Below are 16,681 nucleotides of genomic sequence, written 5' to 3'. Positions count from 1 at the left end.
AACTAACCCTAATTTCTTGTTCTCTTTCAGGATGAGTAACCTGAACAAATTAGACTTTGCTCTATTGGGAACAACTGGCTCTGGATATCATAGGTGGGTTCGTGATGTCTGCCAGCATCTCAAGGCCGATGGAATCCTAGATATGATTCTCGAGCCTAGCCAGGACGTGCTAACTGTTGAGCAAACTCAAGCTTTGGAAGCCAATAGAGCAGCCTTAGAGGCAAATAAGGCGAAAGCCATCATCCTAATGACTCGTCATATGGATGATCCGCTTCAGTACGAGTGTATGAATGAAGAAGACCCCAGAAGGTTGTGGGTCTCACTCGATGAAAGATTTGGCAACGTCCGTGACTCCCTATTTCCTGACCTAGAAGTGAGATGGCATAGCCTCCGCTTCTGTGATTTCAAGTCAGTTCTTGTCTACAACTCGGAAGCACTTCGCATTAAATCATTAATGGAATTCTGTGGTAAAGAGATCACAAATGCGATATTGATTGAGAAGACTCTTTCTACCTTCCCCGTCTCTGCATGGTTGCTAAGAACTATCGAATCAATGTTACTGCAAAACGAATCACAAGGTTTCATGAGCTCATTGGAGCTATGAATGTCGCTGAAAAGCATGACAACATCCTTGTGAAGAACTATAATTTGAGATCCGTGGGAACAGAGCATATTCCGGAATCCAATTATAGTCGCGCCCCAAAGAGAGGGCGCCAAGAGCGAAACCCTAATCTTAGGAATACATTTGGATGTTCTGGTCCGTATAATCGCTCTACTTGGGAAGGTAATTGCCAAAATAGGCGAACACGGAACCGAAGAGGTCAACGTGGAAAGAAAGAGGGAGGCAACGCCTCTGGCCATGTTGGTGGAGCCACCAACACTAAGAGCCATCTAAATGACGCTTTCAAAGCGCCTCAATCAATGGAGTTTGAGCAAAGAGATGTATGTTCTCGATGTGGAGTGTCTGATCATTGGGCACACATTTGTAGAGCTCGTGAAGAAATTGTCACCGCCTACAAAGCATATTGTGAAGCGAGAGAAGCTCACTATGTGGAACAACAAGATGATCTAGAGTGAAGGGTTGAAGACTACAAATCTGGCTGGGATCAATAGATCGCCAATTTTGTTTAAGTCTTTTTATTTTGCAAGAGATGTAATAGGCAATTGCCATATATTTTTGTAGTAGATGCCAATGGTTTAGTCTTTTCTTCAAAATAGGCTCACCCCAAAGTAAGTGTGATGTCTAGGAAGGTTATGAGATTAGTGGTACTTAAGCGAGCCTTGCTCCACCGACATCTCTTTACTCACCTAGTCACATTCATTTTGGAATTACCAAAACAAGTTAGACGACTACTGTTGTTTTGCATTAGCTAGCATTTTTGATTAGATTTTCTTTGGTCAAAGAGACAATGATGTGACTCCGTTGGCTTATGAATAAAATTTCGAGTTCTTTTCATTATGACTCAATTTTGATTCTGAGCATATTACTTTGTGACTACGATGGCTGGGTCATCAGTATTAATTCAAGGACATGAAATAGCCCAAGTTCCACTTGCCAAATGGCACCTTGATTACTGTCACATAAACTCTTTACGCTTCTAGGGCGAATCGCACCTATGAATAGCCAACGGATTCCATGCGAAAACACATGTAGAGAACGGAAATAAGTTCCTTTGCAATACCTCTAGTGATTGCGAACAAAGGCAGTTTATGTGTCTCTCTAGTGGACTTTATGTCACTATTCGAGCTATTAAATCTAATAAAGTTATGAGAGAAGATCTCTTGTATTTAGACACATACTGGCTTTGTCACGACAGGATAGGTCATCCTGGTCATGATATGATGATCCGTCTACTAAAGACTTCACATGGACATCTTTTCTTTCGAGCGAAACGAAGCATGAATCAAAAGTTGATTTCTGGACTAAGTGTGACCGACACTGCTGCCTAGGGCACCGCCTCCATCCACCACCAGCCTGGGGCTGGCACAGTCCCTATCCATGAGACCATGGATAGAGTCCATCATGGTGATGGCGCCCCAGGTGATGCTGCAATCACCAACTTGCTTCAAATAACGTTTCAAATGCTCAGGCCTAACCAAAATTCTCATTGGTTGCTTCTAAAGCCTCTCGCTCGTTTTACAAAAGCCGTTCCTTAGGAAAATTAGGACTGAGACCGTCCTATGCAAAAAATATGAAAATACTCATTATGTTCTTACATAGAATCCATGGATTCTATGGACTGATTCAACCAACTTGCGGACGTTTAAATATCTCATGATGTTGGTTGACACACAAACACGCTGGTCACGTGTTGTGCCATTGTCCACTTGTAATGCTGCTTATGCTACACTGCTAGCACATATCATATGACAACGGGCTCACTCCCCGGATCATCCTCTTCCGTCAATTGGAGTTGACAATGCTAGAGAGTTTACATCGAAGACTTTCGATGGTTATTGCATTGGGACTAATGTTGGACATGATATTCCCATGAACACACCCAATTGGTCTCGTGGAAACGACTACGATGGTAGTCCGGACATTGGTAATGAGCACTAATTTCCTTATATCTGCTTGGGGTGATGCTATATCGCATGCAACTATGCTGATTCGTCTACGACCCACCGCCACTTAATGTACCTCTGCGTTACAACTAGTGACTGGGTACAAGTATCGTACTAAAGCAAATTTGAGTGTGCCCTTATGTGCCAATTGCGCTACCACAACGCTCTATAATGGGTCCTTACTGACGAATGGGCAACTACGTTGGATTTAAGACTCCAATAATCGTCCGCCACTTAATGCCCTTGCAAGGCGATCTCATTACCGCTAGGTTTGCGGGTTGTCACTTTGATGAGACAGTCTTCCCGTCGTTAGGGGGAGATAAGAACACGGATGTTCAGCAGGAACGACAGGAATTGTCGTGGCCTGTCCCCACTATGTCTCATCTCGATCCCTGTTAAAGTGACGAGATCATACAAATATGCTGCAAACAAGCCTGCAAGGAAAGACGTCTCTACGAGAGGACGTAGCGCCACCCTACACAGAGGTAGGCATGGCGCAAACGCCAAATAGAGTGGCACTCTGGCGATAATTGTTGATGTAGTTGTGCATGTATTTGTTGAGTCCGATGATATCGAACCACAATCTGTTGATGAATGAATGCCAACGTAGAGAGATTTAGCCTAAATAGAAAGATGCGATCCAGGTTAAGATGGATTCTCTAACGAAGAGGAAGGTTTTCGAACTAGTGATGCCAACACCTCCTAATATAAAAACTGTTGACTAATGGGTTGTTAATGCTCAAAGTCCGGCAGTAGCCGATCTTTCGTTTAACGTGGGTCTGGTGGGCGGACCGCTACTCTGAGGATTTGATGGCCTCCGCTAGCTGTCACACAAGAGACAGGGCGTCAGAGGGAGACCGCGTTGGGCGGTCTTCACTTCTCCGATGCCTAAGTCAGTCAATGCATGTAGGCAGCATAACAATAAATGAGTAGTAAATGCATAATTTATGAGGAGAGAGGAGAAAACCTTTTATAGGTGAGGAGAATGTTGATCTTCTTCTTGCTTTCGATGTGGGACTGATGTGCTTCAATTCCCAGCATCTGGAGCTTCTGATGCTACCTTGGCGCGGCGCATGGCGGCCCGTCAGCAGTGATTTGGGGGCGATCCCAGGCTCGGGCAATAGCCCACCTGGCCGTGTCTCCGCAGGTCACCCCCTTGGTGAGAGTTGGTACCTCTGGCGGTACAATGAGCGTGGCTTATTATAGCTAATTATGCTTGCAAACGTACATGTAGGTACATGGGTCTTCGTTAGAAAGCGTAGTGAGAAAAAGATATGGTAATCTCGCCTTATGGCTCAAGGCTTCTCATAAAACGCCCTGGAATCGACTACGATGAGACATATTCTCTCGTAATGGATGTCATTGCACTCTACTACCCTGTCAGTTTGGTAGTTTCCAAATAACTAAACATGCAGCTTACAAATGTGGTCACTACGTATCTCTATAGGGATCTAGATAAGGAATATACATGAAGGTTTATGGTGAACTTCATTTACCCAATTCAACAGGCTCTAGACCACGGAGCGCGTTTACAAAGAGGTTGAAACGCTCGCTAAAATGACTACTTGATTCGGAAGGGATATGCCCACGCGTTTCCAAAACAAGTTTCAGATTCCATCGCGGTTCATGTTGGACATGATCTTCATTAGAACCCCTTAAAGAGTTAAGGGAAACCGCTAAACACTTGAAATCCGATTTTGAGATAAAGGATTATGGGAGAACATGATTATGTCTCGGTTTGGAACTTGAGCATCATGTCGATAGATGTTTAGGTATTTTGACAAGGTCAAACCTTCAAGCACCCCCATGATCGTTCGTAGTCTTGATCTTGAAAATGATCCTCTTCGTCTGAAGGATGATGACGAAGATGTGCTAGAGGTAGAAATTCCTTACTTGAGTACAATAGGCGCATTATTGTACTTAGCTCAATTCACAAGACCGGACATCTCATTTGCAGTGAACTTGTTAGCTAAGCTATAGCTCTGCGCCAACACGACGCCATTTGATTGGTGTAAAAGATATCTTTCGGTACTTGAGATGTACAATTGATATGGGCTCGTTCTATCCCTATAGAGAGATGATGGATTCAGACCCATCACACACCAGGAACGCCGCCAACACTGGCTTGCATCCACTATCCCCATCCTAAAACGACATGTGTTTTGGAAGGTTTTGCTGATGCTGGGTATCTCTCTGATCCATACAAAGGTCATTCCCAAAATGGTTAAGTGTTCACCATGGGTAAAGACCGTGATATCTTGGAGGTCTACAAAAATAGACCCTAGTCGCTATATCTTTGAACAATGCAAAGATTATTGCTCTTCACAAAGTGGTTCGTGAATGTATATGGATTGGATCCATAATTACGCATATTCGAATAATTGTGGTTTGAAATCTACCACAGATGAGCCTACGAGCATTTAAGATAATGCTGCTTGTTTTGAATAAAGAAGCAAATGATACATCAAAAGCGACAACACCAAGCATAATCAGTAATAACAGACTCTCCTCAAGATCAAAGTGAACTAGGTTCGATCTGAGGACAGTGTGGCAGACTTGCTCACTAAGTCATTGCCTAAATTCGACTTTCGAGAAACATGTTGGTAGCATCTTTTGCGGAAGTTATCCGAAATCCCATGACCGTTGTCATTAGGAGGAGATGCAGACATCAGGGGGAGATGTCTACATGTATGGTCTCGAAACGTGAAGGGTGTGTTGTGCTCTTTTCCCCCTTCAACCGAGGTTATTTTTGTCCCACATGGTTTTTGTTACTCGGCAAGGTTTTTAATGAGGCAACGAGAGGAGCACCATGTTTGGGCGACACAAGGGGGAGTATTCAAGTAAATCCAGAATATGTGTCTGGCCCAAACTCGAGGTTACTTTCTCTAGTTGAAATATGGTTTATATTAGAGATATTCTCGGAGAATCTTAGGAGATATCCAATCAATGTACGATTATGTTTCCATGTACAACTCTATCTCTATGCTTGTAATTCTCTATATAAAGAGGCCTCTATTATCAATGAAAGTACGACTCAATTCTCTCCCAATTCAGTTTTCCTTAAACAAAAACTTCTTTTGCCATCTGGTAGCCCAACGTCTACTTTTGACTGTCCAAATTCCTTTCCAACCCATATGCCATTTACACGTGTATTTGACAATTTGAGGCTTTTTGTCAAATTTGACAGCCCAAACCTCATATGTTTTTTTTTTAATATTATTATTTCTCTCTCTTCTCCCTCTTCCTTTTCCCTTTTCCTTCTCAGTTCTCACTGAACATCAAAATCCCTTATTAATCAAGAACATCAAAATCCATGATTAATCAAAAAAGTTATTTTCTGCTATCTTCTTTCGTCGACCTCATTCTCCACATCTGGGTCCTTAGCATCTCCATCATCACCTGTTTAATTTACCAATCGGATGAATGATTTTGCAACAACAATTTTCGATTGAGGGGCAGCACCCACAACGAAATCATGACCAAGACCAACAATACCAAGGTCTCAAGGAACTCTTCGGCATAAGCTTGAGCGAATTGATTCTGAAGTTGGTTCTTGAAAATGTCAGGGTTGAATTGCCTTGAAGAAGATCCGCTTGACGACGATGAAAAATCCACCATTGCTCACTGAAAATCATCCTCGACTCTCTTTCTCAATTTGCCTTTCCCTCTTTGTTAAGCCTTTACAACCCTACAGTCCTACACAACTCCTATCGTTGCTCTCTTTCCATGGCTTCTTGAAGAGAAGAGATAAAGAAGAAAAGAGATAGAGAAGAAAGAGAAAGTTGGTTTTATTATATTTTATATAATATCTGAAAAAGAAAAATAATAAAATAATATTTAAATTTGACATCTCTATTGGAGTAGAAGTTTGTCAAAAACAACAATTGCCACATCATCTTTCAAATTCAAATTTGACATAAGCATTTTGACTAATTTGTTGGAGATGCTCTTAAGGAGTTTATTTAATTTTGGAGTTATTTAGTTTCTTGTTTTTGTGCATAATAAAAAAAAGGTAATTGTGCTACGGGTGTGTTTAGTAGTATGCATGCGTGAGGAGTGTGCTAGTGTTGTGTAGTCTATATAATAATTTCTCCTGACATCATTTTTATACTGCTAGCCTGCTGAAATGCATAATGGTGGATTGGTGGATGACATTTTCAACTCAAGTTAGACAGTTTAAGTGACTTAATCTAAGCTATTAGTTGTATCTCAGAGTCTAACTAGTTAACTCTAGAGCATACTAATCAACGAGAGAATATAATCCCAAAGAAATATATTATTGATAGGAACTAACTACTAAGAAACAGATTAAAAAAGATGACTATCCTGAAGAAAATCTCTATCAACCAAAGAAAAAAAACACCTGAAAATAGAAGAAATTGAGCTAAAGAGGGTAACAATATTAGAAGTTTCTTATCCCTACAAGGCCCTAGTTCGAACTTTCTATAGCCTTGAAACTAGGAGATGGAGATGCTTGACTAGAACTCAAAGGAAGCTTCAGCCTGCAGTTCCATTCACGTTTATGAAACCTTGCGTATTCGTTTATCCTCATAGTGCCACCACGTACGTCAATACTATAAACAACCGCACCACTCTCCCAGTTAAACTGGGAGAGTTCATTTATCGAAAACCTCACTAACGGCTGTCCTTGAAGAATTGTATGCACCATGCAGAACGGTCGTGTTCTGGTGGCGTTGTCTGAAAGATGGTGGGCAACTCAGCAAACTCATCCTTCCCATACTTGGCAACGACTTGGATGTTCTTGTATTGCATAGCAGATATTTTGTTGGTGTTTTTGATGGCGAGGTCGAGTGTAAGGTTGCAGTTGAGAAAGGCTTCGTTGAGCTTGAATTAGATAAGAGAGGCATTAGTGACTTGACGGCAGGCTTGCGAGAAGGCCTACACCCCCAACGGCTAGGAGGATGGTGACGATCTTGAGGAGTAGTACTCCGACTTCAGGTTTCATGGTTGAAATAAAGAAATAAGAGAGAAGGCAAATGCATGGGCTGAACTATATATGTGCTCCTCGATCTTTATAGTGGTAGCTATGCTAGGGTAAATCTTTATGAAATCTAAGACACCTCCAAAAAGGCCAAGAAAAATTGAAACAAGGGAACCAAATCAAGTATCGGGTTGCATGCACAATATGGAAAGTAAATATATACAAGAATCTACATGAGATTTAAACCCGTAAAAGTTTTCTCAAGGTGGCTGTTATTTCATGTATTCTTCTAATTATGTATAAGGTCGACCTAAAAGGAATTTTATGAGGAACATATAGCTAGCCAAATAGCTAGGAAAATGCAACTTCATGTCATAGTAAGCATATGTACACTGTATGAAGTGTTTATGTACGTAATTGAGTTTGGTGGAGCTGAGTTTTTAGTCATCCCATTAGGATAGTTTTGACTTTTGATTTACTGAAACCTAACACGGACTTATGTCCTTGATCTAAATATGAAAAACGGTTCGTCTTATTTTCTAGATAAAGTGTTTATTGTAAATTTCAAAAACTGTTTACAAGCATTAATTTCATAATTTTATCCAGAGCGGATCTCCGCTTTGAAATTAACGTGTGAAGTTCGAGTTTTTGGTCACATATCCACATCTCGACCGTTCAGTTTCTAGGTATTAGTGTATAGATCATTTATGCAAATTTTCAGCCAAATTGATGATCGTTAAGATATCTAACTCGCTTAAACCAATGGATGGACTGAATCTGTCAACCTGAACCGTACTAGCTTTAAGGTAGTTATCAATGCCTTAACGATCATCATTTTGGCTGAAAATTTGCAGAGATTATCTATACACTAGTACCTAAAAACTGAACGATCGAGATGTGGATATGCGACCTAAAAGTGACCAAAAACTAGAACTTCACACGTTAATTTCAAAGTGGAGCTCTGCTCTGGATGAGATCTGTATATACACACACACACAGGGCCCTTCTAGTGAGGGATCCTTTTTTTTGGTATTTTCTAGAGATAGGGCATTAGACCAATTTTTTATATCACATTTTGGCATCTCAACCGTTCAGTTTTTAGGTCCTAACGTGTAGATCACTTCTGCAAATTTTCAGCCAAATTGATTATCGTTAAGGCATTCAAAATGGCGATTTAAGATTATAAGTATGAACGGTTCAAGTTTGACAAATTTGGTTCGTTCGTTGATTTAATCTAGTTTGATACCTTAACATTCACCGATTTGGCTGAAAATTTACAAAAATGATCTACACATTAGAACCTAAAAATTGAACAGTTGAAATGCTGAAATGTGATCAAAAAGTTAGTCTAATGCTCTATCCCTAAAAAAGACCAAAAAAAGAGATCCCTTAGTGAAAGGACCTATATATACATACACACACACACACCAAATATATGAAGATTACAAACAATAATGTTGATTATATTTACAAGCAATTCAAACTTCGCATTACTTTAATGCATCACACAACTAGATACATCATTTGGCTTCTCATCTAATGTTATTCATCCATTTCTTCAAGAAAAAGAATTTTTTTTTTTATCCTACAATGTAATCTTTTCTTTGAAACTTCACCAACCTTCTTCTCGCTCTTCTTTAAAATATGTTTCTTTCTAACTTCTTCATCAATCTTCTTTTTCGTTATATTGAGATGATTGAATTCTTAAGGCAGCTAATTCTAATTCGGTTGTCTACCTTCACTACTTAAGTTAACCATAAGAGCAAGTTCACATGTTGGGTCACTCGCTATTCACTGTTTTTTAGTATTTATTTCCACCATCTAGGTCACCGGCACAAATTCCAAACTGACCTGAGTCACCGGGTCAGTTTGCAGGTCACAAAAGTGACCTAGAAAGTGATTTTGGTGACTCAGGTCAGTTTGGAAACTGTGCCCGTGACCAAGATGGTAAAAATAAATACTAAAAACAATGAATAGTAGGTGACCCGGTGACCCAACGGGTGAACTTACTCTAAGGCTTACCACTAACGTTCTTCTTTCTTATTTTTATATATTTGTACTCTCAAGGCAATACCAGTAGCAATAAGATACTACAACATGTCTCAATAATAAGCACCCACGTCTACAAAATCGCAATGCCAGCCTATAGATATTATGGGAAGAAGCGGAGATTGGTTTTCTTTACCAACGTGCAGTGCACCCTTTTTTGTAACTCTCAAGTACATACAATCCTATCAAAGTTGATAGAAACCATATACCTATATAAGGACTTGGTAGTGACTCTTAAGTTTCAAGCCATCAATCGTTAACAATCCAATTCACCTCTTGTTGGGAGTGCACATTGTTAGTATTGCAATGGCTCTCACTCACTTCCTCCTCCCCACCTGTCTGGTTTTACTTTCATTGCTACTCATCAACGTCTCAGCTACTGATTATGGCTATGGCCCAAAACCACCACAGGTTGAGCAACCAAAACCTCCACAGGTCCAGAAACCAGAACCACCACAGCTCGAGAAACCAAAACCACCACATGTTGAGAAACCAACACCTCCACAGGTCTCTGCTACTGATTATGGCTATGGCCCAAAACCACCACAGGTTGAGCAACCAAAACCTCCGCAGGTCCAGAAACCAATAAAACCACCACAGGTTGAGAAACCAACACCTCCACAGGTCTCTGCTACTGATTATGGCTATGGCCCAAAACCACCACAGGTTGAGCAACCAAAACCTCCGCAGGTCCAGAAACCAATAAAACCACCACAGGTTGAGAAACCAACACCTCCACAAGTCTCTACTAATGATTATGGCCATGGCCCAAAACCACAGGTTGAGAAACCAAAATTAGATCAGTTGTACGGAGAGCTACTACCTCACAATCTATTCGGCATTCAAGGGCTTGTTTTATGTAACTCAGGACTTAAAGCCTTCCCAATTCAAGGTAATATAGCGTTAACGAACATTACTTGAGCTTCAAGCAACCAACACTTTGTAGTTTGTACTTTAGATTTCAACAATATCACTTTTGTACTTCAACATCATATTACATCGTTCTCCTTGATAATGATTTTTGTACTTCAACATCATATTCTATCGTTCACCTTGATAATGATATGTTTAAAAATTGAGTCTAAGATTATTTATTTGTGTTGCTCAATATTTTGTTGGAAATGCATGCAGGAGCTGTGGCAAGGATTACATGCGTGGGCGAGGACGAAAATGGGTACGAGACTGCACCTTTCTCCATCTTAAGTGGTGCAACTGATGCAATGGGTTACTTCTTTGCAACATTGTCACCTTCAAAGCTTGAAGGTAATTACAACAATAAGTGGAAGCTCACAGAGTGCAAGACATTCCTCGACAATTCTCCACTGGAGAGCTGCAAAGTCCCTACTGATGTCAACCATGGAATTAGTGGGGCTCTGATTGCTTCTTATCGCACTCTCAATGCCAAGAACATGAAGCTGTTCTCTGTTGGACCCTTCTTCTACTCCTCAGAACCTAAACCAGCCCCTAGTGGCTATTAGTTATCTTCTCTATTTACCAATTCGTACTTGAACGGGAAAAGGGAAAAGGAAAAGGGCAAATCACAAATGAAATTGACTCCCTTCATTTTTGTTAATTATGCTTTATTTACTGGTAAGAGTTTTCAACTCTGCCATTTGGATTATTTGTAACAAGCTTTGCTTTCCTTATTTTTCACATTGTTTTGCTGATATATAAATTGTTCCTCTAACACCTCTCTTTTAATTCTAAGTTTATCTTTTTCTCTAAACGTACACCAAAGCAAGTTTGAAGTCTTAATCACAACATTTAAATTAGAGATTTAATAGAGCACTATTTTCCTTCCACCATCCACATTCCACAAGGTAAAAATGTTACTACTTTTGATGATGAGATATGTAGGACTTTCAGAACTACATTATGCAGTAAAAAGATATATGACATACTTAAAGGATGCAGAGTATAATCAAGCATCTCATAACAGGAGAGTAAAAACAAAATTGTAAATTAAAGCTAACAAAAAGATTCCAAGTCTTACGAGGAAACAAATATGCGTCTCTGATCATACCTATAACAATGGATACGTTGATACCTGTATTTTTAATATGGAAGTTGGAGATTGAGCGACCATTTAGTTTGTTTCTAACGAGCAAACAAAACCACAACAATAACATGTATGGATTCAACCGAGTTCTTAAGTTTTAGTAGAGCTTCTCGGTACGTACATGTTTGTGTGCCTACAGTACGTAAATGCATATTGTTACTAATTATATTAACAAGGGAGAATTCTTGAGTACCTTGGTGTTTGCCATACCCTCATTTTGTTAAATATTTTGGACTATTGGATTAGTAATATATCCAATGGTTCAAAATATTTAACAAATTGGTAACTTGTTTAGCCCTTAGCCTTTCTAATTATGCTACTCATTTCCAATAAGCAAAAATGTTAACACAAACTACTAATTGAATTGAAAACAATAAAGATAGTGAAAATAATAAAACCAATTAATATTTAATTATCAATTCACAATTATGATTTTTCCTTTTTCAAAAAAAATTAAAAGAACCTTCTATCCTAAGTTCACCGAATTACTATTAGTTAAATAGTCTATATTACTAATTAATTTTATTACTAGTGAATTAATGTTTGATTAATGCTTATTATTAATGGACAATTACACAATTGAAAATTATGTTTTTTCCTTATTAAAAACAAAACCTTCTAACCTAAGTTTGCAAAATTAGTATTAGTTAAGTAGTCTTTATTACCAATTAATTATATCATTAGTAGTTTCCTTAACCAAATATAATTCTTTTTACATGCATTTTATGACAACCACAACAATTAGTGTAAAAATAAATAATATTTGTTTTAAATGTAGTCAAATGAGAACCTAATTTAGGACTTATTTACTCAAATGAGAATCTACTTTACTCTAATGAGAACCTATTACAATTACCACTTTTAGGACTTAATTACTCAAATGAGAACCTACTTTACTCTAACGAAGACCTTATTTACTTTAATGAGGATTTTTTTTTCTAATTACCACATGTGTCCTCAAAGTGGTTACATAAGTCCTTAGAGTGGTAAATATTATATAAAATATAACATGTATGAGAAATGTTAATGTCCATAGCTTTACCCATCCTCATTTGTGTAATAAAGTTCTCCCTTGCGTAATGAAAGTAATATATTGTGCAATGTCCATCGTAGAATTAGTAATTACTCTTAATCGACGTAATTTACCACAAATTCCAACAATTGACGAAAAAACGAAAAGTTTTGTTCTAATTATAGTAATTACTCCACCTAAACTAATGTACTAATTTATGGACAATTTAACAAGTATGACAACAAATTTGTTGTCAGAGTGGTAAATCTTTATGTTTTTATCATTAATGAAATGATTACTATAATGGCTACACATTTTACCACAATCACAACAATTGATGTAAAAGCGGTAACTTTTGTCCTATTTATAGTAATTACTCAACCTAAACGTACTAATGTACTAATTTATGGACAATTTAACAAGTGCAACAACAAATTTGTTGTCAAAGGGGTAAATCGTTATATTTTTATCATTAACGGAATAATTTCTCAATGACTACATATTTTACCATAACTCGCAACTATTCGTGTAAAAGCGGTAACTTTTGTTCTGATTGTAGTAATTACTTCAAAAACTATACCATTTACAAGATTACCAACCATTTGACAATTCCGACAACATTTGTGTTGTGAATATGGTAAAATTAAAATTAGACCAAAAAATATGTAACAACTCAGTATTGTAAGGAGCTTCTCCACTTGATAATCACGGTTCTAAATTTGATAAAAGTTGTCCAAATATGATATTTACATCTTTGACCACTCAATTACAAGAACCACAACAACTGTTGTCATAAGTCGTAATTGTAGTTCAACTATGTGTAATTTATTATTTTGACAATACTTGTTACATGATTTTTAACAATGTTACATATCAAGAAAGAGTGTGTTGTTAATATGGTAAATTTTATTTTTTAAAATGACACATGTCAATATTTAATTGGGTAACCTGTTGACCAGTTCAGTAGGTTTTTACTATATTAATTTACTAAAAGTAAAAAAAATATAAAAATAAGGGTATGACATACATCAAAGTACACAAGATGACCCCATTAACAAGAGTGTTAAATCAAAAGTAGGTGATCATCCAAAAACTCAACATATTGTCAGTGCAATTAATCCTGTTCTTTTCCCTTCTGTGGCTTTTCTTCCTGCTTTTGAGCCAATTACGTTGTACCTTTGTAGGCTGTTGTATCTTCTGTTTATTTTTCACTTTTTTTGAGTTGTGTAATATGTTAGGCTTAGTGCCTTTCAGTTAGGGGGCCTTGACCCATAAAGATAAAATCGGAAAGAAATTTTCTTTTATTATTATCTTTTATTTTAATTTTTTTTTTATCAGAGTGCGCATGTAATAAGCTACTTCGGTTATGTTATCGAGTTAGTAACACACCCATCTAGTCAGTATTCGGACTGAGATCTACGAGGTTATCCCAGCAAAACTAGACTAATCTCCTGTAGCAGGCCCAAGAACCTAAAGCCCCCTCAAATCTGCTTGTCACAAACTATCGACCTCCAGTAAAACAATTTATTGATCACCCTCACAATTTTTTATCTTTTTATTCCCAGTTGGTCCTTTTTTCTCTTGTAAATTTATTTTGACCTTGTAAAACACTTTATTAATCATTAGTAAACACTTTTTCTCTTCATTGGAGATTCATTTCGATTTTTAACTTAAACAGACTTCCAATTTTAGTCCATAAAATTGAGCAAGAACATGGATACTTGAGATGTAGGACCATAGTAAGCACCCACGCCTACTCATCTCCATGCCAGCAGCATATAGATATTGTGCGGAGGTGGATTTCTTCTCCAACGTGCAGTGCACCCTTGTACGTAACTCTAAGTTGCAGCACATATTCAATCCTATCAAACTTGAAAACATACCTATATAAAGAATGTCGTAGTGACTCTTAAGTTTCAACATATTCAATCCTTCACCTTGTTGTGTGTGCACATTGTTAGTACAATTGCAATGGCTCTCATTCGCTTCCTCCTTCCCACATGTATGGTTTTCTTTTCATTGCTAATCGTCAATGCCTCTGCTACTAATTATGGCTATGGTCCAAAACCACCACGGGTTCAGAAACCAAAACCACCACAGGTCCAGAAACCAAAACCGCCACAGGTGGAGAAATCCTCTGTAGGCTGTGTAATCCTCTTATATAGACAAAGGCAAATGAGGCAGTTCCTTCCATCAAGAAGGAACTGTCATGTAACTGCCATGTTTTGTCTGATTAGATTAATCCAAATAACCATACAATTTAAATTTTAAATTCAAATAGATCATCATCACCAAACCAATTTTCGATTACAGGTTTTATGTGTTTATATGTGTCACTATTCGAACTCAAAGCATCTCATATATATATATATATATATATATATATATATATATATATATCAGCTTAAGTAATATTGCTGATATCTAGTTCCAATGAGTTTTACAAACCATGGTATTAGTGGTGCTCTGCTTGCTTCTTATCGCCCTCTCAATGCCAAGAACATGAAGTTGTTCTCTGTTGGACCCTTCTTCTACACCTCAGAACCTAAACCAGCCCCTAAAGGCTATTAATTTATTAATTATGTTCTACATTTACTAATTTGGAGTTGAATGGGGAAGGGGAAAGGATATTGAGTCTTCATCGTTGTTGCATGCTTTATTTCATACACTCTGCCATCTCGGATATTTGTAATAAGCTTTGCTCTGTTAGAGGATGCCTATTCTTGTTTTGCTAATATATAAATTCTTCCTCTAAACACCTCTACTAGTAGATCCAATTTTGTTTTTCCTAAGTCTGAACTCTGAAGTCTTAATAACATTACTATTTCTACATAGTACTTTTCCTTTCACATCCGGGAAAGTAAAATGTTACTTTCTTACTTTGATTATGAGAATGGAACTTTTTGAACACCAATGTGAGGCAAAAAAAGTGATAAGAATCATAAGATGCAGAGCACGATCAAGCATTTTATAACCAGCACAATTTTGAATTATTTGGGTGCTAAAATACAATTAATGACTTGATGAGACCAAATAATACTCGCAATGTTGTGTAAACCAAGACAATGAATGTTACATAACTTACATTAATGATAGGTTCCAGTTTCTCTGATCCAAATCCAGATCTAAATCTAGATGGAGAAGCTAATAATCCAAGTCTTACTAAGAAACAAAGAAACTCTTTGTCACCGTTTTGTCAAAACAAATAGAGTAGTCATTTGTGCACTCTTTGCTAATTAGTGCTTGTTAGAATACATAGACTTTATAGAGAGTCTTGGTATTATTTCAGGATTATCTCTTTATGCTTATTGTAATATGGGGTTTAGGATTTACGTCCCCCTTTGTATTCTGCAATTTCATTAATCAAGGCTTGAGGGCAGCCACACCAGCCCATTTAAAAAAAAAAAAAAAAAAAACAAAGTAAATTTCAACTTTTCTACATTGTAAGTCATTCATCAATGAGTTTTTCTATTGAAACCTCTAAATTTACTCACTTGACCTCTATGCTTTTTACACCTCCTATCAAATTTTCAAATACTAAATTTACTCATTAAACCTCACTACAGTTCCTAAAATAACCTCACTCATATAATTTACAAACAAACTAAGATCTTTATAATAAAAAACTTAATCATTTCAATGATTTAATTATTTTATAAATCATAATTACATTTCCATTCTTTAATCAGACAACATAAATCTCTTATCCAATTATTAAAAAATCAAACACAAGTTATTGAGTTTTAAAAATTAATAAAAATAAAATAACATGAACTATTATGTGATTTTTTTATTTACTTTTTCTTAATGTTTCTCTATTTTCTGTACCTCATGATTAATTATTAATTTTTTATTTTATTTTCTAGCTCTGTTTTTTTCTTCTTCTTTTTGCAAATATAATGGATAGATTTATATTTAGGTCATAATACAATTTATTTTGTTCTCCCTGTGACCAATATGCGTTCAATATGCATATCATACATTTTTATCTTAATCATAGTTTTATTTCTTATTAAATATATGTGAATGCTTTAATGAGTATGTAGTGAAATTG

The 16,681-nt window shown here is 37.2% G+C and overlaps 1 protein-coding gene across 1 annotated transcript; it reads left to right on the top strand.

The window, feature by feature from the left end:
• Positions 1 to 9,824: 9,824 nt before the first annotated feature.
• Positions 9,825 to 11,049, top strand: LOC112169076 (proline-rich protein 3). Its single transcript, XM_024306015.2, has 2 exons — positions 9,825 to 10,448; positions 10,688 to 11,049. The coding sequence occupies exons 1-2, from the start codon at positions 9,863 to 9,865 to the stop codon at positions 11,032 to 11,034; spliced, it is 933 nt and encodes a 310-aa protein (XP_024161783.1). The 5' UTR covers positions 9,825 to 9,862; the 3' UTR covers positions 11,035 to 11,049.
• The last annotated feature ends 5,632 nt before the right edge of the window (positions 11,050 to 16,681 follow it).

Source organism: Rosa chinensis, chromosome 6 (genome assembly GCF_002994745.2).
Source record: "Rosa chinensis cultivar Old Blush chromosome 6, RchiOBHm-V2, whole genome shotgun sequence".
Classification (NCBI taxonomy): domain Eukaryota; kingdom Viridiplantae; phylum Streptophyta; class Magnoliopsida; order Rosales; family Rosaceae; genus Rosa; species Rosa chinensis.
Note: the sequence above shows the minus strand (reverse complement) of the source record. Positions and strands in the feature narration are given on the sequence as shown.

What these genes read in the sequence shown, in the direction of transcription:
- LOC112169076 (XM_024306015.2), top strand. Translation starts at nt 9,863, where the DNA reads ATGGCTCTCACTCACTTCCTCCTCCCCACCTGTCTGGTTTTACTTTCA. An exon ending in TAAAGCCTTCCCAATTCAAG is followed by an intron (nt 10,449 to 10,687) that starts GTAATATAGCGT and finishes AAATGCATGCAG; the next exon opens with GAGCTGTGGCAAGGATTACA.